This window comes from Pteropus alecto, unplaced genomic scaffold (genome assembly GCF_000325575.1).
Source record: "Pteropus alecto unplaced genomic scaffold, ASM32557v1 scaffold7, whole genome shotgun sequence".
In the NCBI taxonomy this organism is placed as follows: Eukaryota; Metazoa; Chordata; class Mammalia; order Chiroptera; family Pteropodidae; genus Pteropus; species Pteropus alecto.
The window spans coordinates 40550239-40577455 of NW_006494614.1; the positions used below are offsets into that span (position 1 = coordinate 40550239).

Sequence of the window (27217 nt, forward strand, 5' to 3'; positions counted from 1 at the left end):
CCCCAGCGCAAGGAGAGGAGTGATCGCATATCTTATACACCTGGGACCCCTTTCCCGGACCTAAGATAAATGCCACGTTCCCAAGGGAGGAGGGAAAGGGGGCAGGAGGAAGTCTGGAACAAGGATTCAATGGAGAAGGAGAAACCAGGAGGAGCTTTGAGATCAGAATTAAATTCTTTAATACAAAATGTTTTTTTTTTAAGATATATCTGTATTTCTTTGTTGCTGTTTAAAAATAAATATGTACTACGGAATATCTCGAAAAACTGCACTAGGGACAAAGATGTGATGTTAATATCTTTCCCCCCACAATTATTATGGATAAACAGTAGCACCAATAAATAAATGATAACAAATATTAAAATTAAAAAAGGAGAGAGATTTAGTATGTAGAATTCTCTATTTTTTCTTGTTTTGTTTTTACATATAAAAAACAGAATAGCAATGTCTATTTTATCAGAATCACATATATACATAAACATATATATATATATATACAAACACAAGTTGCCAAATATATATATAGTATGTAGATGTATATTGAAACCTTATTTCAAAGGAATGTGTGGTGGGAAGCCAGGGGAAAGGGTAGGGCAGAGCTGAGTGTTAGCAAAATTAAATATCTGTTCAGGACAAGCTAGTGACTGTCACCGATCAGGGAGAGAGAGACTGGAAACATGAATTTTATACACGAAGACCAGTACAAATAAGAGAGAGCGAGAGAGAGCGAGAGAGAGCAAGAGAGAGATACATCTCATAAATAGTTGAAATTAAATATTAACCAAGAATACTGAAAAAACCCTACTCTTTAATTAAATTAACTGTTTTAATTTCTAATTAAAAAGAGATATTAAATAAGTACCGTATATAAAACACTTTCTCTTTTCTCTGCCTCCATGGCGGGCACATGGATCCTGCCCTGTCTCTCTGTGCCGCGGGAAGGGTCGGGTGGGGGACAGAGGAGGGTTAACCACTCACACACACAGAGCCAGGTCTCCTGGGGGGACAGAACTAGTGGTTTCAATGGTCTGAGGACATCAGGCCCTCCTGGGCTGCACCCGGGCAGGGGAGCAGGGAACGGGCCCAAGCAGGAGGCCCTTCCCTCGGACGACGAGCCGTCTCCGGGCGCTCTTCTTCCACCAGTGTCTCTCTTCTCTTCTCTAGGACATCTGTCGGTAACCTCGTGGGCATCTCAGAAGCAGGTGAGAGTAGCCGAAGGTCACCAGTCTCCTGGATCTTCCAGGCAGTGCCCCTGGGAGCAGGATGCCCGTGCAGCATGCAGAGGGGACCCCGAAAGCACAGCAGCGTCCTGAGGCTCCCCGAACTCCTGGTCAGAGCCAGCGTCCTCGTCCCTGTACCTGTCGTCTGTCTTTCTGTCCATTTGACTTGGGGTAGAGGCTTGGAACCAGGACTGGGTTTGTCGATGTTCCCAAAAGCAGGCCAAATTTGCCCCCATGCCCTGGCTTTGCATGTTCCTAGGCAAGGGTGGGGACCCTGGCCTCCCTAAGAGGGACAAAAAGATCGTGCCAGAGTCTCTCCTCCCATCCTCTTCCTCGTTGGGATCTGGGTGGGAACATTCTCCTCCCAACTCAAGTCCACAGCAGTCAAATACATCCAGTGAAGACACCAATAACATTAGCAATGTTAATTTAAAAAAAAAGAATATATATATATATATATATAATATATATATATATATATATATATATACATGTATGTATGTGGGTGGGTGTGTCTACAGGAATCCCAGAAATAAAACTCTCTAATCTTCCGGGCTCGGTGATTTAGCAGCAAGAAAAATAAAATGGCGATCCAATTCCAAGAGGGACCGTGCTTGGTCACCCGCCCGGGAATGCTTCTGCCGGAGTCTCACCCTCCGGACCCAAAGTGCTCTGCGCAGAGTCTCCTCTTCCTTCATTTCAGGTTTCTGGATTAAGGATTGTTCTGTCGATGGTGATGGTGGTGTGGTGGCAGCGGCGCGGTTTCTCTATCAGTCGTTCTACATCTGTCTTTCCTGGTGAGAGGTCTGGTTCCCGAAACCCTGAGGGAGGCTCCTTCTTCCAGCCCAGCTCACCGCCTTGGCTTGTCACATCTGCGGGGAACGGAAACAAGAGTCCGGCGGTTAGGGCCAGGTGAGGAGACCTGGTGGTGAGGCCAGCAGCCTCCCCTTCCTGGCAGCCCGAGTCCCTGCAGCGGAGAGGACAATGAAAGCATGGTCCTGCCTTAGGGAGCCCTGGGGTGGAGGAAGAGAGCCAGCCCCTGTCCAAGGGGGTCCCTGTCCGAGCTACTGTCTGAGAAGTAGCTTTGCCTAGGGCTCCCAGTCTGCCCTCTAAAGCTTACGATCTAGTTGAGACGAAACAAGGACATGGAGACATCTCATCACAAGCAACAAATAAATACGTACTAAAGAACAGTCCCTACTTGACATTTAAAAGCGGAAGAGTGACCAGAGCTGGATCAAGTTAATCAGCAAAGGGTCCCTGCAGAAGGAGGTGCTCTAGCTCAGTCTCTGTGGGCCTGGTTTGGGGAAGACAGTGAGCAAGGGAAACCGGCCTATGCAGAGGCCCAGACGGGGACAGCCAGCTGAAGGGGAGGCGTTGCCCCCAGAGAAGTGAGGCTCCCATGGGAAGGGGGGCCAGCAGGGCCTGGGGCCCCAGCAAGCTGAGGGATGCAACTCCCTTCTCCAGGCCCACCCTCCCAGCCTTGGCGATAAGCTTCCTCTTTTCTTGAGCTCACTGGCAGCAGCAGGCCCTAGGTGCTAGGCTGCCTTTCCTTTCTAATATGCTATTTAACTTAGGGTGGGAGAGAGACAATCAGTGGCTGTGCTACTCCCATTCATGCCCTTGCCGCTGGGCTGATCGTCTTTCACCCTCCCAACTGTGAGGACGGGTTAGAGCAGACCCTGCCTGCCCTTCTGAGAGCCTTTGAACGGGGATCCTAAGCCTCCAGTCTGGAGTACTGAATTCCCCCATATAGCCAGGTCTGGGGTTGGGGGAGGTCTCTGAAAGCTGGGGTAACTTCAGTTAGCTCCCAAGTTACTTCAGACATCCCCATCCCAGACAGTCAGTCTCTGCAGAATAATCTCTACAAAAACCCTAACATGGCAAGCCTTTCTTCTTCCCCAAAGCCTCCAGGGGATGTGGCGACCCCTCATCCAGCCCTGGAGTTAAGTGGAGCCCCCATTCCCAACACTATATACATTTCCTATCTTCAAATACCACCAAGACAAACAGAGCCCCATATCAACACCCCAAGAACTGGTCCCCAGCATCCTCTGAACACCCATAAGCCACAGGAACATGGCAGGTGGGAAGAGGCAGCCAGACTCCAAAGACTTTGTTGATGGAGCATCTGGGCTAGCCAGGGGACACAGTGGCCCTGCCTGGGGAATCGCCACAAAAGCCCCTCCTCCCTGGGTGACACTCTGGCTTAGAGGGCTCCCTGCCTTTGAGCACAGGCCAGATGGGTATAAACGCCAGTCAAGGCATCAAAAGATTGCCAGCCACCTGTCACGGCCCTGTGTTCCTGACCTCACCCTCCGAACTCACTCACGTATTCACCTATCCACACTTAACACTTCCTTTGTCCTCATAGTGGACAAGAAACAGAGATACAGATGCCTTGGGAGAGGGGGTATCACACAGGTGAATAAAAACCAGGCCCGGGTATGAGGCGTTCACAGTCTAAAGTTAGGAAAGAGGGAGTGGCCCCTCCCTTCACCCATCCTGGGGCATTCGGAAATATGTGGGCTGTTTAGGGTTGTTGCCATGACTACTAAGGTATTAAAGATATCTAATGTGCCCAGATGTTAAATCTCCTACCGGCCCTAAAACAACCACCAGAGCCCATGCTCCCCAGAACCCCAGTCTGAGGAGGGACTCAACCTCTGCCACCTGTGGAGAGACACTGGGGGGTGAGAACCCCGGTGGTGCCGACTTCAGAGGGCAAGGCCCCCAAGAGAAGAGTGTTTGCACTTTGTAGAGGGCAGCGTCCCTGAGAGTCCCCCACACCGCGAAGGGCCCTCAATATTAGTAGCAAACAAAGGCAGTAATCACAAGGTCAGGACCAACAGCCACCACGAGAAGGACCACGGAACACAACACTCGGCTTGCTTCCACACCACCACATTAGGCCACACCAGACTACCCACTCAGACAACCCGGGCAACCTCTGAATGGGCCCTGCCAGGCCAGGCCGGTGCCCACCACCCACCGCTGGGGCCCTGCGAGCCAAGAAGGTAGTAGTCACCAGGCAGGCAGCTAGAAGCTGAGCAAGCAGCGGGCCCCTCTCAGGTGCTCTTTCTCTCTCTCTCAATCTCTCTCTCTCTCTCTCTCTCTCTCTCTCTTTCTCTCTCTCCACCTCTGTGTGAAGCTCCTCTCTGACTCGGCCTCTGGGAACCAACCTGCAAGTACGTTCGTTTAACTCAAGCTGCCTCGCCTTGCAACGTGAGTCTGTGTTTTTGCAGGAACATTTACACGTCTGCGGATCTTGTACAAACAAATGCTTTCTCCGCTCTGAGCAAGGCCCACAGGGACTGCAAAAAGGCAAAAGGAAAGACATCTAAGCTAGAGCGTCAGCAGAGAGAGAGAAAAAAAAAAACATGCAACACCCCCTAATGTGTGTGCAGCGGCGCCCCCACCCTGCTCATGGGCCCCCACACCCTTCCACGCCCTGGAAGGATCCAAGTGCTACAGCAGAAGACAGAGAGCGGCGGAAAGAGGCAGCGATGGCTAGGAAGACTGCCCGCAGAAAGAGGCAGACAGACGGGCAGAGAGTGCAAGGACAGGGCTGCAGTAAGGGGCAGTGTGGTCCCACAGGGACAAGTGCAAGTCTCAGGCCACAGGGCCCCAACAGCTACTGCCCCTAAAAGAGCACACCTTAACGCTTCGCCTGCTGGGGACAGCAATTGGGGGCCACCTTCTCCCTGTGCAAGGGCTCATACCTAGGTCCCGCCACCAAAGGTGGGCTAAAATAGAGTGTAACAGCAGGCTGAGCCCAGAGGCAGTGTCCACAGGCCAGGCCACTGGTGGCCAAAGGGCCCAGGGCAGGACCCACCACAGCCTCCAACCCAGAGGAAGCAGCTGCCCTACAAGAAGGCTTCTGTGGGTGCCATGGGTTAGGCCAGAATAGGGGACTCCCCTCCAGAGTCCATGAGAGGGGCTGCCAGGCGATGCTTGACCCCACCCAACCTCCTCCTTCAGCCAACAACAAGCTGCCTCATGTCATTCAAGCCCTTCCTCACACCGCATCTGCCCTCCTCACCACCCTCAGCTTCCAGACAAGCGCAGAAGCCTAGAGCAACGGAAGCCAGTCGGGTGAGCAGGCACTAGTGCCCGGCACCCTCGCCAACATGGGCCCACCACCAGTGCCCAGTGGGTGAGAGAAAGGCAGTGCCCAGCCAAGCTAGAGCCCCCTCCACGATTCCTCCAGGCCCACACTGCCCACCCACCTGCCCCCAACCTTGGACCAGCAACGCCACCACCAACTCTACTCATTGGTGCCAATTAGTGGAGTGAGAGTGAGAGAGAGACACTGGGGCAGAGGGGTGGATTAGAGCCAGGGAGGGAGGGAGGGAGGAGGGTTAAGGGGTCCTGTGGGCAGGAGTTAGATTGGGGGCCCTGGGTAGGCTCCAGGGAATGAGACAGCAGAGGCACCACATACAAGCTTCAGGATTTATACCGGGATTTCTTGCGCTTTCTTTTTTGCCCCTTTCCCTTTCCTCGAACTGATTTTCTGGAAAATAAAAAAACAGAGCCAGAAGGCGGGGTGGGCAGGGGGAGGAAAAGCAGCAGTGAGAAGGGCAGGGTATAGGACATGCTCAGGAGACTAGAGGCAGTTGGGCTCCAGGAAAGAGGTTGCATACACATGTAGGTCAGGGCAGCAGGCACCTTACTTTGGCCACCCCGGGGTGGCAAACCCAGCCCTTGGCAAGGTTTTGGGTGGGGAGTAGAGGCTGGGTGGAGGGCCCAGGCCCCAAAGGCCTCCATGCTCATGGTCGCTCCTGGTCCGAGACAGGGGGCAAAGCACCGAGGGCAGGCGCTTTGCCAGCAACCCTGTGCAAGACTGACCCTGAAGGTCAGGGGGCTATAAAAGCTAGGCCAGAGTTTGGGGAGAATGTCAGAGACCTGACTTGATGGGGTGGGAGGCAGGGGCAGCAGGCTGTGCTTCGGGCACCTTCTGTCTTCATTTCCAAGTGCAATAGCAAGAGGATCCCTCTAGGGGTCCTGCCTCCACGAATGGGGGGTGCGTGGTGGGGAAGCAGCCCCACCGGGGCTGGCACAAAACCAAGTGCGGCACATAAAAGCATCAGCTTCCCCAGCCATAACCTGGGCTGAGAGGTGGGGCTGGGTGCCCTCAGAGCCCCAGGCAGGCTGGCAGGAGGGTGGAGTGGGAGTTAGGGAGGCATGGGGAGGAGGGACCTGGGCGTCACTTGGCAGGGAGCTCTATCCTGCCAAAGCCTGTTTGCTATACCATCTCGCCAGACCCTCTTCCGAGCGCAGACGAGCCCCCTACTCTCCCTGTGGGCAAAGCAGGCATTTGGGGAATGGCAAAGGGGGACAGGCTTCAGCCTGTCCCCCTTAAGGGAACCTGCACACTCCACACCTGCCAGGCTCAAGAGAATGCCCCTCAGAATGTCTGCCACAGGGGAAAAAAGGGCATAAGGGATCGAGGTAAAGGGCAAGTCTGTTCCCTCTTGCTGAGAGAAAGTGCTAGAAGTAAAAAGGTCTAAACACACACACACACATACCTTTTCTCTCTCTCCTCCCCCCCACCTACTCTCTCATATCACTACTCTGGTAGCTACAGCAATCCTAGAAGTTGGAGACTTAGGGAAGAGGCAAGGGGTTGAGGCCTAGGGGGCTTCAGTGTCTCCAGAACACTGGGAGCAGATAGGATGGTGGGGGTGGGGGGAGGGAAGGACATTGGTGCTCTCTCTCAGTCTCTTTTCCTGCACACTCATACCCCATGCCAGCTGCTCACCCTGTCTTGAAGGCTCGCTGCCCCCAGACCATGCCCCCCAACCCCTGCTTCACCCTGACCCCACCCTCCACATTGAGCAACTGGAAGCCTCAGAAAATAACCAACATTCAATTCTTTCTCCCTGGCCAAGACAGCTGAGTGTCTCTGACCTGCTTCACTCCTACAAAAGGGCATGCACCAAGAAAACACCCCTGCTGGCCCCAAATCCAATTGGGCCACCACAGCAGCCACCTTAAGAGGGCGTTTCCTCTGACACACGAAAGGTGGCCTCTCTGCCACCCACTCCCTCTCCCTGCTGTGGGTGATGGGAGACCAGAGCAAACCAGGGAGCCAGTGTCCAGACTGCCCCTCGACACACCCAATCCGAAGTCCTGGCCAGGAATGACCTAGAGGCCTGGAACATGTCGCATCTCCCAAAGGAAGCTCCAGGCTCCAGCTGGATTTTGTCACTAATTCTAGAGCCATAATCTTGGAGTTTGCTCCAACCCACTGCTGCCAAATGTCCTCATGAGACCAACTCCCTGACCCAATGAAGCCATCAGACCCCCTGAGAGAGGAAGCCAAGAGCCCAAAACCAAGAAAACCAACCAAGGAGAAGGAGAACTATAGTCATGGCCACTTACTTTTCTTGCCTTGCTCTATCTTTCTTTGGTCTGCGGTGGGTAGAGAAAGAGGAAAGAACAAAACAGAGGTTCAGAGGGTGATGATAATGATGACAATAATAATAACAATAAAAACTTAACTTAGTATTTATGCTATGTCAATACAGTTTTACTCTCTTTACACATACCTCACTTAATCCTTAGAACAATGCTATTAGGTACATATTATTACTGTACACACTTTATAGATGTGGAAACTGAGGCACACTGGTATAAAACTGAAGTGCCCAAGGTTACACAGTTAGAAAGTAGAAATGAGCTAACACATGGAACATGCTTAACCCTGGCACAGAGCAGGTACCCTGCATCTGTTTGCTGAATAAATAAATCCGTGACTCTCCATCCTCACCTGCATTCACATTTTTCATGCTGTAGGAAGCTCATCTCTCCTATGTGCTGGACTTTATGAAGTCTGATACGCATAATCTGGAGGAAAAGGAACCAGATCACAGAGATTAGTGACCCAGCCAGCCATACCCACATGGGACACCCCTGTGGCTCCTGCCACTCAGCAACCAGGGGTTCTATAGAGCAGGGATGGGTGTTGGAGGTAGGGGGGCCGGGGGCTCTGCCAGAAAGAGCCTCAGGCCCATCCCAACTCCCCCAACCCTGCTGACCTCAAGGAGCCCCTGCTTCTCTTGAGGGCAGACATGGCTGCAAGGGTTGGCCAGGCTGGGAATTCAGGTCCTGGGTTCTCAACACTCCCCATCCCTCCCCTCCTCTCATCCCCTCTAGGCCTCACCCTGACCCCTAGTAGCAACCCACGAACCCCCCCACCCCAGGGTCTCAGTGCTCCCTCCACTCCACCCTATACAGGCTGAGATGGACCGTCACCATGCAGCACCGAACAACTGGCTTTTAAACTCTCCACAGACCATACTCATCCAGCTTCCCAAACAGAGCCCCAAAGAGGGAGAGAAGGCAAGACAGACTCCTGGCACAGGTGTCACCTTCCTCCTGAGCCCAGGGGACAAAGGTCAGGGAAGAGGAAGGGGTGGTCGGGGCTTGTTGGGAACCTGGACAGGGAAATGAAGGCATTTTTTCCCCCCAAAGAGGCAAAACCCCTCCACACCTCCGCCTAACTGACTCAGGGGCAAGAGCTGAGCAAGGCAAGTCTGACTTCTCCTCTCAAGTGTCCCCCACCCCCACTTCCCACAGGTACCCACCTGCATGGTGATGTTGAACTCTTCCGTGGGCACACACTCCAGGCCCTCGTCATTGCAGCAGCCTCCACACCGCATCAGGGGCACACAGGACGGCTTAAAGATATACTCGATCTCATCGGGATACTCCTGGAAGATGTCCACCAGGGTCTCGATTGGACGGCAGTAGCTGCGCTGGTAGACATCCATGAACTTCACCACTGCATGGGAAGGGGCAATACATGAGCCCAGCAGGTCACACAAAGGATGGCCAGCCCCTATCTCCACCCAGCTTTATAAGGCCACTCCTCAGGGTTTCTGTGAGAGGTACCTATTATCAGGCAAGTCCTTCTACAAATCTAACTTAAGTCCTTCTGACTGTGGTTGAAGTCCCTCCCTAAGCTTCCCATTATCAACACTAATGAAGGCCTGTTTTTATGCCAAAGATCTCACAATACTGTCTCAGGTTTCGAGGGAGATAGCCTGCCACATCTGAACCCCCTGCCTCACACCATGACACCTGAGTCAATTCCTGGGTCAACTTTGTACCAGAGGACAGTTTGAGTGGGAATATACCTGTCGGGAATGCTCTAAGCTTCCTGTGAAAGGAGATACAGCCAAATTGGCCAACCTACTCCCCATTTACCTACAACTGCTCCAGAATTCACTGCCATACCCCTACCAACCTACCAACAATCATTTAATGGGCACTTATTATATGCTGGGCACTGTAAACAGCAGTCCATAGCTGTCTTCTCAAACAACTCTCCGCACATGGTACTACTATGAGGTTCTGGTAGGACCCGCATTTTACACTTGGGATCTGGACACCGAGTAACTTGCCCCGAGGCCACACAGCTAGTAAGTGGTAGTTAAAATCAGCTCAGACATCAAAGCCTTCCCTAGCCCATGCCATGTGAAAACAGAAGGGAGGCTTCAGGGTTACCTTGCCACCTGCCAGACCCCTCCCCAGACATCAGCACAGGGACTGGGCTGCCTGGAATCAGCGGGTGGCTGTGGGTGGGTACGCTGTGCAGGCCCTGCCAGCCACAGATAACCCCGCCCAAGAGGGCAAACTGCTTGCATCATGGAAAAACGGTGCTGCCACTGCAGCCACAGAGCACTTCTAGAAGCTGATCTGGAGAAAGACCAGGGCAAAGACAGTTTCCCAGGCTGACTGAGGAGCCTGAGGTGCATCGGACCATAAAGGGGTAATTCTGGGCCACAGGGGCCGGCCCTTGGGAGTAAATAAACTCAGGACTCCCTCTTTAATAACTACTCCAAATTGTGGCCCAGCCTGCCACTCCCCATCACAACTCCTACCACCACCCCCACATAGCAATCCTGTCCCTGACATGAGTTTCCCCTACACAGGAGGGAAAAGGCAGCATCCAGCCAGCAAGGAGACTGGGCTCTGGCCATGACTTGGTGTGACCTTGGACCAGTCGCTCCCTCTCTGCACCTCAGACTCTGTACGTCTGTGTAAGTGGGTTAGGCTGATCTCTAAAGACGCTGAAACAGAGTCCGACGTCTGGGACTTTATCTTCTACTTTCAGCCCTGAGAACAAGCTCCTTTTTCTCAACCCAGGTAACTCCAAGTTTGGAACCTCATCAAGGCTGTCTCTCCCCAGAGACTAGAGTTGAGCCTCCCCATCCTCCTTCCTCCAGGAGGGGCAAAGGAAGAGAAGCCTGGGGGTGTGGATGTAATAGGTGGGTTGAGGAGAATTTGGAGAGTTAAGGGAAAGTGGATGGGGAGAGGCCACAGGTGTGAAAACGGAAAGAACAGTGGGGGCCCTAAGCCAGTCCTGGGCCTTTCCCGAGGTCTCCACTTCCCCTATCCAGACAATGGGCACAGAATTCTTCACCCACAAAATGGTTAAGCGCCATCAAAAAGAGTACAAACAAGACCAGGGATCCAAAAAAAGCCCGTTTCTAAGCCAAGTTTATATCGAAGAAGATGACTAATCAAGAACTGTTAACCTGACACTTGTCATGGTTGGGGACAGACATGGCCCAGACTTCAGGGCCCCAGGTCCCACCCAGGACAGGATAGCAGACAGGATAGCATGGGCCATGATAACTGATAGCTGAAGGTAAAAAGACCCTAGATGAGAATTCCTTGGAAAAGCTCTCTGGAATCCCCATGGCCCATGGGAAGTGAAGGGCAGCACCCTTCGCAACCTAGCCATTGCCTCCAAAGAAAGCTGTCCTGCTTTTGCACAGGGCGTGGACACACACACACACTCCAACATCGGGCTTCTGTGGTTTTCCTTATTTCTCAAAGACAACCTTTTCCCCAACAAACAAAGACCATTTGTCTTGCCTCTCCCAGGCCATAGAGACCACTGGGAGGATAAGGGGGTGGGGGCACTGGCAGCGGGTGGCTCGTCAGTGGCACAGTCTGTGGAGTGGCCGGGAAGCCAGGCCCTCGGCCAAGGAAAGGTTCCCGGGACAGGAAGGAGGCAGAACCGGCTGGGCATCACCATGAGCCCTGGAGTACAAACACAGCTCTGGCCACTTCTCTGGGTACACTGGATTTAGGTCAGGGAAATTCGCCTGGAGGAAGACCCCAGGGCTTTCTCTCCTCAGAGGTGAGGAGCTGGGGGAGTGGCACCTGAGGGCACTCCTCCCCCAGGCTGGAGCAGAGGCCATTCAGTGGTAGGGAGAGCCTGGGCGTCCCTAGAAAAATGGGAGGCTCCCTACTCTAAACCACAGCGAACAAAGGCAGGCCGACAGGGCTTGGGCAGGGGGCGGGGCGCCTGAGAGCTATCGTCAGCCCTCTGCTGGCGCAGGAGGGAAGTTCACAGCACCCAAACCCCCTCCACCCAGAGGGCAAGGGGAGGCGGTAGGGCTTCTCTCTCCACCCTCAAAGGAATGCAACCTAGGGGATGGGATTCCATGAGGCTGGGCCCTCTGCACCTCCAGCTCACGCACAACCAGATCTCTGGATGGCAAGGGTCACAGTCCCATCCACACAGGCCCCGCAGGTGAGACATGGCTGGCTTAGAATGACCATCTTCCCCTGAAAGCAGGGGGGACAAGGGACACCTCCCTTGACATCTGGGATACCTGAACTCTCCTTGTCTTCCTGGTCTATGCTCAAGGCTCCCTCTCCAAAGAAAATTTTACCGGAAAGACCAGAAGAAAAAAGCCACAAGTCCTGTTCCCAGAAGAGGCCCAAGCAGGCAACAGAGTCTTCCAGAATGAAGGGTTAATATCGCTCTTTCCTGATCCCCAAATTCCTGCACCCCTGCTCCTTCCCCCCACATAATAAAGAAGGAACTGTGCCTCCCCACCCAACCCCTGAGAGGTCCAGGAGCCGGGGGACTCACCTTGGTGGGCTTTCTGTTCTCCTTCTGCCATGGGCGCAGCCTGAGACCACTGAGGACAAAACAAAAGAATGAGACATAAGCAGGAACACACAGGCCCAGTCACTCTCCCCCCCAACACAGCCTCTGGCTTCTCCAAGCCTTCCGAGTGGAACTGAGCACCACCAGGGGCTCCCCACAGCACAGAGCCCACCTCCCACCCCTAAACTGCTCCAATTCTGAAGCCAGAGAAGATAAAACTGACCAGACCTTGCGGGGTGGGAGGCTCAAAATGCAGGAGGAAAACACCAGAATGATGCATAGTCCAGGTCCCCACTCCTTCTCCACATCTCCCTCTCCCGGTTCCCAGTGGCCCATTGCCGAGGTAAGGAAAGTACGTTCTCTCAGACCCCCTGACTCCCTGGTCCAAAGCCACAGCTAAGTATTAAGGTCAAACAGGAGGACAAATTTGGACTGGGGCAGGAAGGAAGGACTAGGGGCGAGAAAAACAACATGGTGACCTTCTCCTGCTGACATGACAAATACCAGGGTGAGCTGGTGCTGGGAAGGGAGGGGGTGCAGAGGACCGAAGGGCACCAATCACCCTCCCCCATCCAAACTCTTCATTCCTCAGGAATATTTAGCAAACTCACAGGTTGCCTGGAGGGTAAAACCTGAGCAGAAGCCCTGAGGAAGGATAAAGCCCCATTTCTCCCCATGTGCAAATATCTCTGGGACCTGAATGTACCTCCAAAGTCTCAAGCTTCACACTCCTACCTTGTTCCCTGGTTTCTTCTCCCTCTCAGACTGGAGGGGTCCCCAAGTCTCTCTCACCTGGGCACCTTCCTCAAATGCAACCAGGGAAGCTTTTTATGCCTTAGCACTGCCCAGCCCCTAGGGGGCCCCCTGCACTACCTAGGCCTGAGGCCTCCCCTATCCCTCCCCACCCCCACAAGATCATTCCTCCCCTCCCCAGAAGCTGTGAAGGTCAACAAGCCCAACCATGTGGGCCTGACAGCACCAGCCAAAGGCTTCTCCCAGCCCTTTCAGAGGATCTCCAGTTCTCACTGCCCACCCCACCTGCCCCTCTTGAGGGGTAGATACTGAGCACTGCCCTCTAGCCCACTCAACTGCAAACCCATTGACAGTGAGTCTCACAATCTGTCCGGCACTCTCTCTCCTTCCCACACACCCCCAATGCACCCCAGATCCCCCAGCTTTGCCCCCAGGGCCAAGGTCAGATAACAGTTTCCAGACTCCTAGCTGGATAGCCTCCAACTGCAGCTCCCTCAGGGGCCCCCCAGTCTCTACCTCAGCCCCTCCCCCATCCCCAGGACACCCCTTGGCTTCTTTCTGCCAACATTCCCCCTATGCTTTCCACTTCTGGGCCCTAAACTAGGAGAGGGGACAGAAACCTCGTACCTCCTCCAAGGCCAAGGGGTGCAAGGAGGGGGGATTCTGGGCAGGGAGAGGCCAGACGCCCTTCTCTGGGGGCCTCTGAAGGTCACACTGTGGCCAGTTAGCCACTCCTCCCCCTCCCCCCCACCCTTGGAGGCCTGGAGCCAAGGCCTTGGTGTCACAGTCTGAGGAACTCCCAGTGGCATCAGAGACCCCAGCCCATTTCCTTCTTTCTGCCTCTCCCCAAAGGGACTCTGGCTGAGGGAAAGTGTAAGAGAGGGGTGGAAAATGGCCTCTTAGGTGGCTTTGAGAAGAAAGTTGGGTGGGCAAGTTTAGAGTTCCAAAAAAACCACCTGCTCTTGCTCAACGTCCCATTTCACCCGGACAAAGTGTGTTTGCAAGGCTGGCAGGAGCGCCTTCCAAAAGGTTCAGGGAGGGCTAGTCCCACACTGCCTATATCACAGCAAATTTCAAACCATTTTTACAAAAAGTGTAAAGTGGGGTAACGACACTTCTAAACCCTCTTTTGGCCCACCTCCCATAAAAACTAAAGCACAGCTCACTCGGAAGTGTGGGGGAAGGGAGGAACGCTGACTGTCACCAAGTCTGGACTTTAGGTAGAGCCTCGACAAAGCGCCCGGGTGGGCCCTGGCACCTTCCTTGACCTCTGACAGAGACCATCCTTTCTCTGGACTCCGAGGCCGGAGAAAGGTAGATGGGTCTTCTCAGCAAAAGATAAAAAATAAAGGGGTAGCAGAGGCTTCTCTCCACGCGAGGGAGGAAATGGGGAAGGGGCGTCAGGAAATTCCTCCTAGCACAGAAGAGGGTTAGGGGCTGAGGACGGCGGGAAGGGACAGGGCGGGTCTCCGGGTCCTCCAGCCGGGGCTAGCTCAAGAGGTCACCTTCCCGCGGATGGCTGGCGGGGGGAAGGGCGCCGCTCGCTGCCCCGGACTCCCCGTTCGGGCCCCGGTGGCTCCTGGAACACGCGGCCGGCCAGGCCCGGGCTGATGTAATCGGCTCCGCGCCGCGCGCGCCCGGCCGGGCGGGGGAGGGCGGGCACCGAGCGGGACGCAAGCGAGGACGGGTGGGGGTGGCGCCGCGCAGGTGGCCCGGCAGAGAAGGGGTCCCCGCAGCAATCCACCCCGAAACTTTTCCCAAACTAGCGGAGAGGACCGAAGAGATCGAGAGGCAGTGACAGCAAGCCCTCTCTCGCGCCTGCGCCCTGCCCCCCCTACGCTCTCTGCCCTCCCTTGGTCCAAGGTCCGAGCACCCCCCCACCCCCGGCCTGTTGGGCTCCGGCTCCCGCCCCCGCTGCCCAGACTTCCAGTTCGTCGGGGAACAGCGACCGGGAGCAAACTTCAGCAGCCGCCGGCAGCGCAAGCCCAGCCCCCTCGGCCTCCTCCCGTGGCTCCCGCCCTCCGCTGGTCGGCCCAGATCGTACGTGCGGTGACTCCGGTGGGTGGGCAGGGCCCGCGTGGGCGGCGAGACTCTATGCTGGTGCCCTCCCACCTAGCGTGCGCCCCCTCCCCCTACACGTACGAGGATCGAGGGGGAAGCCGCGCGCCCGGTGCCCAAGGACCCGCGTGGGGCACGGAACCCCCACGCGCGCGCTCGCACGCACGTCCCCAGCCAGGAGAGGCGCTCGCAGCGGCCCCGCGGCGCCAGGCGGGCACCGCAGCTTACCTTGGCATGGTGGAGGTAGAGCAGCAAGGCAAGGCTCCAATGCACCCAAGAGAGCAGAAAGTTCATGGTTTCGGAGGCCCGGCCGGGGCCGGCGCGGCTCGCGCTCCCTCTCCGGCTCGGGCTGCGGGGTGGCCCGCTCTCCTCGGCGCCCAGGCGGGCTCCTCTTCCTCCCCGAGCCGAGGCCGGGGCCAGGGCCTGGGGCGCGCGCGCGGCTGGAGCACTGTCTGCGCACACAGCCGCCTCACCGGTCCATGAGCCCGGCTTCCGAGCGCTGAGTCGCCACCGTGGCCCCCTCTCCTCTTCCTTCTCTTCTTCCTCCTCCCCCTCCTCCGACTGCGGCTCCTCCCGGACTGAGCTAGCACTTCTCCCGGTTCCGCTCGGCTCGACTGCCCCGGCGCGGACCACGGCTCCTCCGGAGCGAGAACAGCCCAGAAGTTGGACGAAAAGTTTCAGTGCAATACCGCGAGCCCCGACCCCCTCCACCCCGCCTCCGGGCGCGGGCTCCGGCTCCTTCCCGCGGCTAGCTGCCGCGTCCACGGTCGGCCGCCGGCCGCGGAGGAGGTGGGCGCTGGGGTGGGGGGCGGTGTCTGTCTGTATGTCCGTCAGCGCTGCTGGTCCGATACCGGATCCCCAGAAGGAGGGCTCACGCCGCGCTCTGGCGGTCACCCCCAAAAGCAGGTCACTCACTTTACCCCTGTCCCGCTCGTTGCTCGCTCGCCCGCGCGCGCTCTCTGACCCCGTCTCTCTCTCTCTCTTCCTCGACTTCTCTCCGGAGCTCTTGCTACCTCTTTCTTCACTCTGCCGATTTCCAAAATCCGGAGTGATTTGGCGGAGTACAGGAGCAATCTCCTCAAACGGTCGGCCCGATTTAAGCGGAGAATGGGCAGCAAAAATAAATTAAAACGGAAAAGAATACGGTATTTTTAAAATGTTTAAGAAAAAAGGAGGGTAAACCCTGGATAAATGAACATCAAATTCCAGTGCAGAGACCCCTGGCTGGTGACTCCGCGGGTTCGACCGCCTGGTCGCCGTTTCTTCAGACCGAGTACCGCTGCCGCCGGCTCCACTCGCCCCCCGAGCCGCGGCCTCCAAGCAGCCCGGCTGCCCCAAGCCTCTGCGCTTCTCACCGCTACCAGCCGCCTAAAAAAGGCCTTACTCCGCCCCCATTCTCCCGGACCCCGCCTCTGGCACGCCCCCGAGGATGGGACAGACCCCTTCGCCTCCAGCCGCTCGGCGCTCGGCTCGGTCCTGGTCCCACGGCGCCACCTTCGCCTGGGGACACCTAGTGAAGCCTAGGCCCCCCACCTACCCTAGTGAAGGGAAACCTCACCAAGGCTCATAGCCTGAAAATTACCCATCTGCCCCCCCTTTGCCCGGAGACCCACACGCGGTATTTGCGAGGAGAAAACAAGAAAGTGAGGTTATGCGCGGACAAGGCTCGAAAGCTATTCCCCACCTTTGCTGGGAATATTGGAGGGAACGTGAGGAAAGAGAGGTCGGACAGGGACGGTTGGGGATAGGGAAACATAGATCTACTGGAATCCTGATGATGACCCCTGCCAGATTCTATCCCTTCCAACACTCTCAGCTCCTCCCTACTCAGACACACACTGACATACTCACACAATGACTCAGACACACACCAACACACACACTCACACTGACACACGCGTCCTCACGCAGACGCTACTCTGGCAAGTTCACCCAGCTTCCCTGTGGTGGCCGAGCGCCCCCTAGTGACTACCGTCTGCACACTCCGGTTCTGGCTCAAGAGGAAATGGGCCTCAAGAAGAGGGTGAAAGGAGATTTACCCCTTATCCCACCATTTCTGACCTCCTAAACAGTGACATTTTTTTGGATTCGAATGGTCCCATGTACAGAAGAGCCCGGTGCTGGGCACAGAGGGCCCGATGTCTCCCAATGCGCCCATCTGGAACCCTCATCTGGCCTACTGACATCAGAATGAGCTGCAGCCAATAGGCTGGGGTGACTGGGGTCCTTTGGGAAGTGTCCAAGGAGGCGTCCTTGTGGAGAAGCATTTGGCACCGAGTTTGTGGGGCTAAGAACGGGAAGCCGTGTGGTTCTGGGGTTAGTCAGTGGCCAAGAGGGAAGAGGACCTGTTGGAGCCCACGTATGCACTGTGGAGTCTGGCAGAGCCCAAAGGGAGAGGCAGCTGGGCAGACAGAGGCCCTTGTTCCTGCTCCCCCAGCCCAGATGTTGCCAGGGAACTGAAGCCAGGGGCTGGTGGGGGCGGATGGAGGCCAGGGCCTGAGTGATGATTCAAACCTACTCACCAGCACTAAGGAACGTCTGTAGGCCAGCTGCCCGGAGCTCCCACCAGGCTGGAGGCCAAGGCGTCCATCAGCCTCAACCCAGGCTCACAGCTCCTCTTCTGAACAGAATTAGGGGGCTATCCTCAGCCCTGCCCAGTCCCCCAGTATCTCTTGCCTACTTCTCCCAGCTGGTCACCTCTCTCCTCTCTCTCTGAACTCCCCATGTCTTCTCTAAGTGTTCCCCAAGGCCCTCTACCCCATCCCTGCATATAGGACCCAGCCTGGAAAAATTCCTGGTTGGGCTTTGACCCAGCAACTCTCAGGCTCCCCCAGGGAACAAAGGGGGGCTCTGATACCTGTGGGAAGAGAGGGACCAACCAGTCTTACTATTCATCTAGATCTGTCCAGGGCCTGGCCTGGGGCTGATGTAGCCTCTGTGAAGGCCTAGGCTGGGAATGGAGGCTAAACTGAGAATGGGAATGCAGCAACTTTTCCCAAGTTGATCAAAGTGATCCAAGGAGATTATTTAGCCAGCCCCCCCCCATCCCAGCCCATGGTGCTGTGGTTTGGTGGGAGTGCTAGGTTACCCCTTTAGTACCCCAGTTACACAGGAGTGGTATCCCGAGGCCCCTATGAGCAGAGAGGCTGGCTCCCCACAACTCTCTCCTATTCTATCATTCATGCCTCCAGTCCTGTCTCCACCACCTGGCAGGCTACCCAGGAGCAGGGATAAGGTCTTTTTTACAATTTACTTTTTAGTAAATGTTTACTTGCTGGCTCAGGGCCCCCTCCCAGGCAGGTCTCCTCACCTAGGCTCCATGCTCCAAACTGCTGCATGGGGTATAGAAGGAAGCCACTAAACATCCTCCTTACCCAACTTGGTCTGCCTCTCACACCTCTGGAGCACAAGATGTGGGCGCCTTGGCAGAGTCTCATTCCCACATCCCTACCCTGGAGCCGGCAGAGCCCAGGACAGAAGCTCCCAGTGGCACCACCTCCATATCCCTTCTCACCTCAGCCTTCCTCAGCCCTGGAGAGGCCTGAAGAGGAGGTCTTAGTAAAGGACCCTGAAGGTGAGAGGAGGATAGAGGGATTCCAAGGAGGGGTAGCCATCAATTGTCAATTAATAACCCCAGGGCTCTCCTCCACCTGAGCCAATCATCCCCCTTGGTGGCATTCAGCCATGTGTGTTACAATGACCTAATTGAAGTCCCCTCTATGAACTCTGCCCAGGGAACCAGGGGAATAAGGGGAGCAGAACTGCAGCATCATTAGTAATGATGCTGAGGGGTTTTGAATACCCTTGACCCAGGTAGGGAGGGGTGTCCCATCTCCACCATTCATTTTAGAGACACAACCTATGGGTGACTTGGGGGACGGGGGTGGTGACTCTGGATCTTATCCCCCAATATACTATCACCAGCTTTCACAATAATACACTATCATGGACCCCACCAAAGCCCACATTATCATCAAATTGAGAGCCCAATGCACCTGAGTCTTCAAAAATGGGAGCTAGAAACACAGAGCAAGGAACAAATCAACAATCATAAGACCACATCGTGTCTCTGTAGCACCTTCTCTTCCCACTGGCTTAATCCACAAACTTAATTCTACTTATCCTCCCTCCACAGGTGGATTCAGGGCAGGGAATGTCAGGGCAGACTGTCCCTCCAGAGAATTGCAAGAGCACAAAGGGACCCAAGGTCGCCCAACAACATGACGAGAGGTCGGACATGGAGCAGAGAGCAGCCTAAACAGAGGTCATGCTGGGTCCCCTCAAGAGACAACCTCAGCCACACTTGGGCTGGGGAGGCCTCAGCTTATGGCTCTGCACAGTTCAGAAGGAGCCTAGGAGGAAGGGGAAGGTATTCCAAGTGAGGGGGAAGGGGAGAGAGGGGTAGGAGTGGGTTGGGGAAGAGTGTGAAAGGTGGTCAGGAGCCAGCTGTGGCCCCAAAAAAGGAAGTAGTGACCGGGCCCAAAGCATAATAGTTGTACTTTTTCCTAACGGTCCTGTCACCTCTGATGTTCAAGGATGCTATCACCTGTGGGTGTGGGCAGTTAACCTCCAAGCCCATGGATAAAGGGACAGAGCCCCTCTGCAGTGAGGAGAGAGTCACTAAGTCTTGCTGTTGTCTAAACATTTCTCCAAGTGGTTTCTCTGTGATAAAATGAAGGTCTTCTTCTTCACTTGATGTCTCCACCCCCATGTACCAATCACGACATGGATCTGATCTACAGCAAGGGCAGGAATATGAACCTGTTGAACTGAAGAAGAGAGAAGTGAGTTGGTTCTCCCCAGTTCTCTGGGTGGCTATGGGTCAATCTCTCTCTCGCTCTCTCGCTCTCTCGCTCTCTCTCTCTCACTGTCTCTCTTACTAGGTCTTTGCAATAAATCAATGGAGAGGCAAAGTGAAAGCCAGGAATAAGGGCCTCTTTTCCAGTGGCAACATCTTAACTGCATCTAGACCTGGAGGTTTGACTCAAGTAATGATAGGTAATGATGCTGATTGGTAACAACATGGGTGCAGAGGAAGCCAGAGAGGTTAACTCCCTCGAGCAGCCAATCAGGAAAAAGGAGGGAAGTGAGATGAGCACACGGAAGAAGGAGCAGAGTGGCCGAGCAGAGTCACCGTCTGGGGAAGCACACCTACACATGCCACCTCCACCTCGCCCCATCAGCCAAGTCTCTGCTTCACCTTCAGAGGCCTCAGTTTAATTCCCTGACACCAGGCTGTCTCCCTGGATTGCTTCTCCCCGACAGCCCCAGGCATGTTCACTTCTTGATACCCCAGTCTTTCCTACCTCTCAAAGTCAGACCCCTATCCTGCCTATTGCTGCCCCCGTCCACACCCCCGCCAGACTTGGAGAAAGTCTCTCTGCTGGCAAGAAGGTGATGTCACAAGGTGGCAGCTATGGTCCTAAAGCTACATTCTCCCTCCCTACCTGGGCCTTTGCTTGGGATCTTTTCCAAGGCCTACCAGGCACCAGGCACCGTGCTGACATTATAAAAGATACAGGGACACCTAAGTAAGGCAGTGGAAAGTGCACGAGCTGTGGATCCAAATGGACCCAGGTAGCACTCCTGGCTCTGCCACTTTTTAACTATATGACTGTAGGCAAGTTACTCAACCTCTCTGACCCACTGTTTCCCTCGTCTGTAAAAACAGGAATGAAAATGCCTGCATGGAGAGTTGCTGCAGACAGTTGTGCACGCACTTACCATAGAAAGTAGGATGGGAAAAGGCCCCAAGAGAGGCACAGAATGTTATGAAGGCACTGAGGCAGAGCAGTCAGCCTGGCCTGGCTGGATGGGCGTCAGGAAGGGCTTTCTGCAGGAGGTAGGTACATTTACTCCATGAGCGTGGGACATTTACTCCATGAGCAAGTATTAAACTCAGCCCATGAGCCCTGTTTTGGGCTGGGCCCTGGGACTGCAACGGTGTGGAAGGGACTTCCTGTGTGGAGGTGAGACAAAGAACAATCTGAAAATAGAGACTCTCCCAACAGGGCACATAATTGATGGGAGTAGGATAAGGCATCCTATATTGATTCTTGCTGGAAGAGCAGGACTTTAGCCAGCTGAGTGGAGCGGGGTAGAGAGCAGGCAGGGCGAGTGTGGTCTGCAGGGTTCTGATGGCTCACTTAGCTCTCTTACTGCTCTTCTGGGTGATAGAGACTTAGAGGCTAGGCAGGGAAGGGGATTAGGGCTTCTTTGGAAGCATTCCCAGCCAAAGCCCACAGGGACAAAGACACTCCCTCAGGGGGTGAGCTCCACACTGGTTTCCCCGCCCTCTGGGACAGCATGTCTCTGCCAGAGAATTTAAACAAACAAGTAGACACTAAAGGTAAGTCCAGCGTGCACACTGAGCACTGCTTCTGTTTGCCCAGGGGTGAGAGGAGGAGGACAGAGGACACCAGCTTGTGACAAGCACAGGGCCACTTAGCTGGGGCAGGACACAAAGCAGAAAGATGTTTTCTCCAGCTTTGCCCTCTCCCTATCCCCAGCAGGTGCCCAGAGCTTTCCTGTCTGCCTGCCACAGATGTGTGGAGACCTAGAAACAGTACTGGGCAAAAAAGTCGAGTCACCTGAAGGCTGTGTGACCTTGGCCAAGTCAGTACTCCCTTCTGAACCTCAGGTTCCTCCTAGGTGAAAGCAGGAGGTTACATTCCTTAAGTTTTAAGGCCCAATAACAGCTCCATCAAACACTCTAACTGAGATCACTGATACAAAGTATCATATCTTCCAGGGGTCTGTATATTCTTACAGAGAGGGCACTCTGAACTCTAGGCTGGAATGTGTAATTCCCAGCTGAGAATGAGGCCTGTCTGAGGCCCTGGTCTACATGCCTCCGTATCTCTTCTGCTCTTGGAAGAGCAGGCCAGGAATCCCCGGTCTCTCCCTGTATAAGTGTAGCCCACACCCAACGTTATCAGGGACCTCACCATTAATGGGTTGCAGCCACTGTTGAAAAAATGGCTGACACCATGAGCCCTAGGCTGGAATTCCAACCCTAAGATCACAGATCTTGCCCAGACCATAGACAACTATAAATAATCAGAGCATTTTCCTTTCCTTTTTTCTCTCTCTTTCCTTGGATATCTCCATCCTTCCTCTCCTCCTTCTCTCTCCTCCTCCTTTCAGCCAGCCCTCATTGTCCCAGGGGACCTCCTGGCTGGTCCTATCACCTGAGTACTCACCTCTATACCTGTAAGAAGCCTAGGCTTCTCAGAATTCCCCATGTCCCATTCACCGTTGGGGGTCAGGCTGGGCAGTGGGGGACAAGCTAGGGGAAAAGATGGTCTTCACATCTCCCCAATTCCCACTGGTCTTCCAGAGATTAGGGGACGATCTTCAGAAGGAAGATTTCTGAGAAGATGGGACATGCTCCTGCCCATCTGGGTGTTAGGGGAGGTGGGGCGACAACTTCAGAGAGAGCAACAAGTACAGTGAGGGGCACCAAACCTCCTCCCCCAAACCCCTGCCATGAGCTAAAGCCTTAAAGAGGACAGAGGTAGGCACAGTGAGTCTGCCTTCACCAGCCTCTGACCATCGCCATATAGGAGCTGCTTCTCCCCAACAGTGTGACCCTCTCCCCACCATTCATCCACCAATCTCCTCTCCATTGCTCCTCAGATCTCCAGGCTGAAGGTTGCAGGGACTAATAAACCATACACACACATACCACCACCACCACTGCCACCATCACCCATGACAGGTCCCCAGAGAAGAGAGGAGTGTTCCCGGAAATCAAACTGCTCCAGGCAAGCTGATCAAGGCTGTGGAGAGGCTGGGTGGCCCCACCATGACCACTGTAGGAGTTACCTTGAAAGCTCCTCATATGAAGTGTCTCTAAAGCCCTGCCATTAAGCACGACTGCTTCCTGAGCAGCTCCTCAGATGTCCACATGTGAGGCCATAGCTGGAGGTCAGGACACCTGAGTTCAAAAGCAGGAACTATTGCCGCCTTGCTATGTGACCTGGAGCAGGGCACTGACCACCTCTGGCCTCAATGCCCTCTCCATAGAGTGAAGGGGTAGACTGATTTCTAAAGCCCTTTTTGGGCTCCCAGACTATAGCTGTAGGGGATGGAGAGCAAGCATTAAGGATGCAAGCTATGGACATCCTGGCCTGCGGCCTGCCTCACTGAAAGAGATGGAGGGAGGACTAGGGAGCACCATCTGGGACAACATTTTAGAGCTGCTATAAAGATTACTGGAGTATAGGTGGGCGGGGAGGCAGAGAAAGGCATACTCTTCAGTCCGTTGTCTGACCAACGGCCTGAGTTTGCCTATTGCCGTCAACCAGAACAGCTGAGATAGAGCAAGAAGGATTTAAGTTAGATAAGTAGAAGCCTACCAAACTCATCATCTCTGGGGGATTTATGAGATGACAGCAGCAGGATGTTTATCTAGACTTCTAGGCCCATTCCTGGCCTGGGTGAAATTTCAAGAAGTGAGAGAGAAGAGGAGAAAAATGAGGAGAGGGTGAGACTGGGTGTCAGCTCCCAAGGCCCCGCTTTGGGAAAGGAGATGGGTGGGGTGCCTGTGCCTCCAAACTGGGAGCTGAAGTGGAGGAAGGAATTTGTCAGGGTGTGGTAGTGCCAAGAGCAGGGCAGCAGGGGAATGGAATGAGAAGGCTGTCAAGTGGCAAAGCAAGTGTTTGTGGGAAATGGAGAGAAAGACCCTTTCCTGGTGGGAGGGAATGAGAGGGCACCTCAGCTCCAGGCTCCCTGCTCTGGGCACCTCCACCCACACTCCAGGTACAACACTTTCCGTAACTGGCTTCAGATGAAGCTGTTGTCTGACTGTAGCTGCACCTCCCCTGTGGCATCGGCATGAGCAGGAGAGCCCACAGCCACTGTCTGAGAATAGAGATGACACCCACCTCGCCCAGGCCCAGGCACCAAGAAGGATAAGGCTGGGGGTGTCCGCAGAGCAAACTGGGAGAACAAAGGGCTTTCCTTTCCCCAGGACTGCCAGGATGCTCAAGCCAGTCCTGCTTTTTTCTCTAGGTGTCCCCGTAACCCCTCACCTGGAGGCAGCTGGTAAGGCTCTGGGAGAGGGTCTACCCTTGCTCTACTCCTGGCCTGGCAGTTGGGCGAGTGGGACAATTACATAATTCATTCCATAGTCCCTCCTTCTCTGTCCCAAACCCAAGAATCTCTGGTCTCCTAAGGGAACTGAGGCTGAAAATCCACCTAAGAAAACCCTCTACCCACCTTCCTTTTTGCTACAACGAGGACCAAGTGAGAAGAATAAGCAAGAGAGTGGGGCAAAGCCCCCCAATGCCTCAGCCAAATAATGGACAGTTCGAGGTGAGCCCTGGGTACCTTGATGGGGTCCAGGTGAGTTGATGTGCTGTTATGCAAATGATTTATGTGTTACAAGGATGTTGGATTGGCCCACCCAATCTCCTCTGGAAGCCCAGGTCCCCAGCACCCAATCTTCCAGTCCAGAAAGGTTTATTAAATGATCCCACACTTCTGTCCACACTGCCCAACCTCCCAGGCTCTCTCCACATCATCATTCTCCCCTTTGTCTGTCCTACCCAACCAGGATTTGAAGATTTCTCCCACCTTCTTTCCAGGCTCTGTCCTCGCAAAGCCACCTTGGGACACAATCCTCACCCATCCTCTCCTCCTGGCCTAAAGCTGCTCTGGGGATTCCTGGCTGTCAGAAAACAGGGTCTCAGTTGTCCCCACACCCGCTAGGGCTGGCAGAGGCAGCCTCCAGCCTCTCTGAAGCTGCCCAAGGAGAAGATAAGAAGTGGAGAGGGGCTGTCTAGTTGGGCTGGCAGGGTGCAGGCTAGGGAGGGAGAACCCTCCACACCCACCCAGACAAAGGTGAGGGGCCTTGAACCCCCTTCTGCCTGAGCCGACAGCACCACCTTGCTGGGCACTTTCCAGCAACTAGCTCCAGATGAAGCTGTTGTCTGACTGTAGCTGTCTTCCAGACATTCTCGGAAGCCCAGGGCCCCCTCCTCAATCAGGACCCATCCTGAGTGCCTCGCCCAGTGCCACCCCAAGCCTCTAGAGGGCGAGGGAGAGCAGAGCTGGACTTCCCAGCCCATGGGGCATAACCAGGTGGCTCTCTGCACCGGCCCTTGGGAACAACCAGCTGTTCCCACCCCCTGACCCTGGGAGCGGAGGTACCATGCTGGAGGTTGTGCAGCCAGGCTCAGCCATCTAGAGACAGGAGAGTAGGGGCTGGATCCGGGAGGGGAGCAGCTTGGAGGATGCAGGGAAGAGGGGTGGGTTGGAACAACGGAAAGATTACCTGAGACTAAATCCTGCCCGCCTGTTCAATTAGGGACAGGAAAGCAGTAGCCTGACCCTGGGAATTTCTGCCTGACTTTGGAATAGGAGGGCCTTCTTGGCCCACACAGCAAAGCTGCAAAGCTCCCTACCCCCATGCAGGGCAACAGCTAGGGCTAGGCAAGTGAGGCAACAAGGGCACAAAATTTAAGGGCTGGCCCTGATAGTGACTGCCCCCTTAAATACTGTACCCCGTTGCCTCCCCTCATCTCAGTTCCAGCCAGGCCCTGTGGGCTGCCTGTCCTGGGGACTAAAGGCATTTGAAGCAGAGGTGGGTTGGATGAGCAGAGGGGTCTCTTTGTCACACTGGACCCCTCAAAGGAAAGAACTAGCCCCAAACTCAGCTAAAGGGAAGGGGAACAAAGGATGAGGAGGGGCACAAATATCTGTCACCTGAGCCTGGGTCCCTGTGTCTGTCTGTGTCGATGTCTATGTGTGTATTTGTGTATCCAAATTGTGGGCCTGCCAATTTCTAGCTATGTGTCCTTGGGCAAGTTAGCCAACCTCTCTGAGCCTCAGTTTCCCTGATAACTTGTGATAATAATACCTACATTATAGGATTGTAGTGAGGATAATATGAGATAATATATGGAAGGAGGTAGCATAAACACCTGCCTGCCCACAGCAGAAGCTAAATAAATAGCGATTGCTATCCCCATTGTTAGTAATGTTATTATTGTGTGTGGCCCCAGCTTGCTTTGAAGCCACATTGCCCACTGCTTCCCTACAAATGCATCCCACTCCAGCCAGTCAGGTCTTCTGATAGCTCCAAACATACACATTGCTTATTTCTTTATCCTGGTCTATGCCCCACCAGCCATGAAAGTTCAGCCCCTTAAAACAAGACTTCCTGGACCACTTCTGCTCAGCGGTCTCACCAAAACTCCTGCAGCATGAGCTGTCTCTATTTCTCTCATGCCAGCCTTAAATTGCTATTCAATGCATTTAACTTTGCGAGTGTGTGTGTGTGTGTGTGTGTGTGTGTGTGTGTGTATGGGGGGGAGGAGAGAGAGAGAGAGAGAGGCATCTTCAAGCACACTTACATAGGAGGGATTGTATTTTTCAGTGATCTATATCCCCACCCCACCCCCATCCCAGACTAAGGACTAATACAGACCTACAAGTATAGATATCCACATGTAGACTCCTATTAATGATGACAATAATAATGGTAGATACTGCCTTTGATGGCATTCCTATGTTCACCTCACATTATCCCATTAATCCCACAATAACCCTGTGACATAGATCAGGGGTCCCCAACCCCCAGGCCGAGGACAGGTACCAGTCCATAGCCGATGAGGAACCGTGCCGCACAGTAGGAGATGAGCAGTAGGCGAGAGCAAAGCTTCATCAGTATTTGCAGCCGCTCCCCAGCGCTAGCATCACCACCTCAGTTCCTACTCAGGTCATCAGGCATTAGATTCTCATAAAAGCACCGGTCCCTGGTGCCAGAAAGTTTGGGGACAGCCGATGTAGATTATAATTGCAAAACTACATCGTAGAGACTTTAAGTAATTTACCCAAGATTATATAGCAAATAAAAAATAGAGCTGAGATTTAAACTGGCTAGCTAGCTCCAAAGCCTGCACTCTGGTTTGAGTAAAAGAATGAACCAAAAACCAAAATTTCCTTTTTGTACTCAAAGAAAGAAAGAACAACAGAGCAAGGTGATATCAAAACCTCAGTCAAATGCTTTCAGAGTTTCAAATCAGAGCCCATTGGAGGGAGGGCAGAGCGCCTCAGTCATTGCAGAGAGGCACCTGGGTGGTCTTGCCTTACTAGGGTTTTAGAAAATTTTTTAGCAAATGAGGTTGAAAAAATATTCATTCCAGAGTGAGTCAGAAAAATCACTTGCATTGATCATTCAATCACCAGAATGTTCTAGTTGATCCTAGCTCTATTTTAACTGTCCAGACAAGAAACTTATTTCAAATAGTACATTGAGTAACCA

General features: G+C 54.2%; 1 protein-coding gene across 3 annotated transcripts; it reads right to left on the reverse strand.

Annotated features, from left to right (window-relative positions):
* Window positions 1-381: 381 nt before the first annotated feature.
* On the reverse strand, window positions 382-16303 carry VEGFA (vascular endothelial growth factor A). Of its 3 annotated transcripts, XM_015600407.2 has the most exons (8): window positions 15175-16303; window positions 12118-12166; window positions 8810-9006; window positions 7993-8069; window positions 7605-7634; window positions 5680-5733; window positions 4403-4534; window positions 382-2092 (listed from the first exon to the last, which is right to left on the reverse strand). In XM_015600407.2, the coding sequence occupies exons 1-8, from the start codon at window positions 15238-15240 to the stop codon at window positions 2071-2073; spliced, it is 627 nt and encodes a 208-aa protein (XP_015455893.1). In that variant the 5' UTR covers window positions 15241-16303; the 3' UTR covers window positions 382-2070. The 3 variants fall into 3 exon arrangements, with proteins under 3 accessions (XP_015455893.1, XP_006926563.1, XP_006926565.1); XM_006926501.3 differs by lacking the exon at window positions 5680-5733; XM_006926503.3 differs by lacking the exons at window positions 4403-4534; window positions 5680-5733.
* Window positions 16304-27217: the final 10914 nt, after the last annotated feature.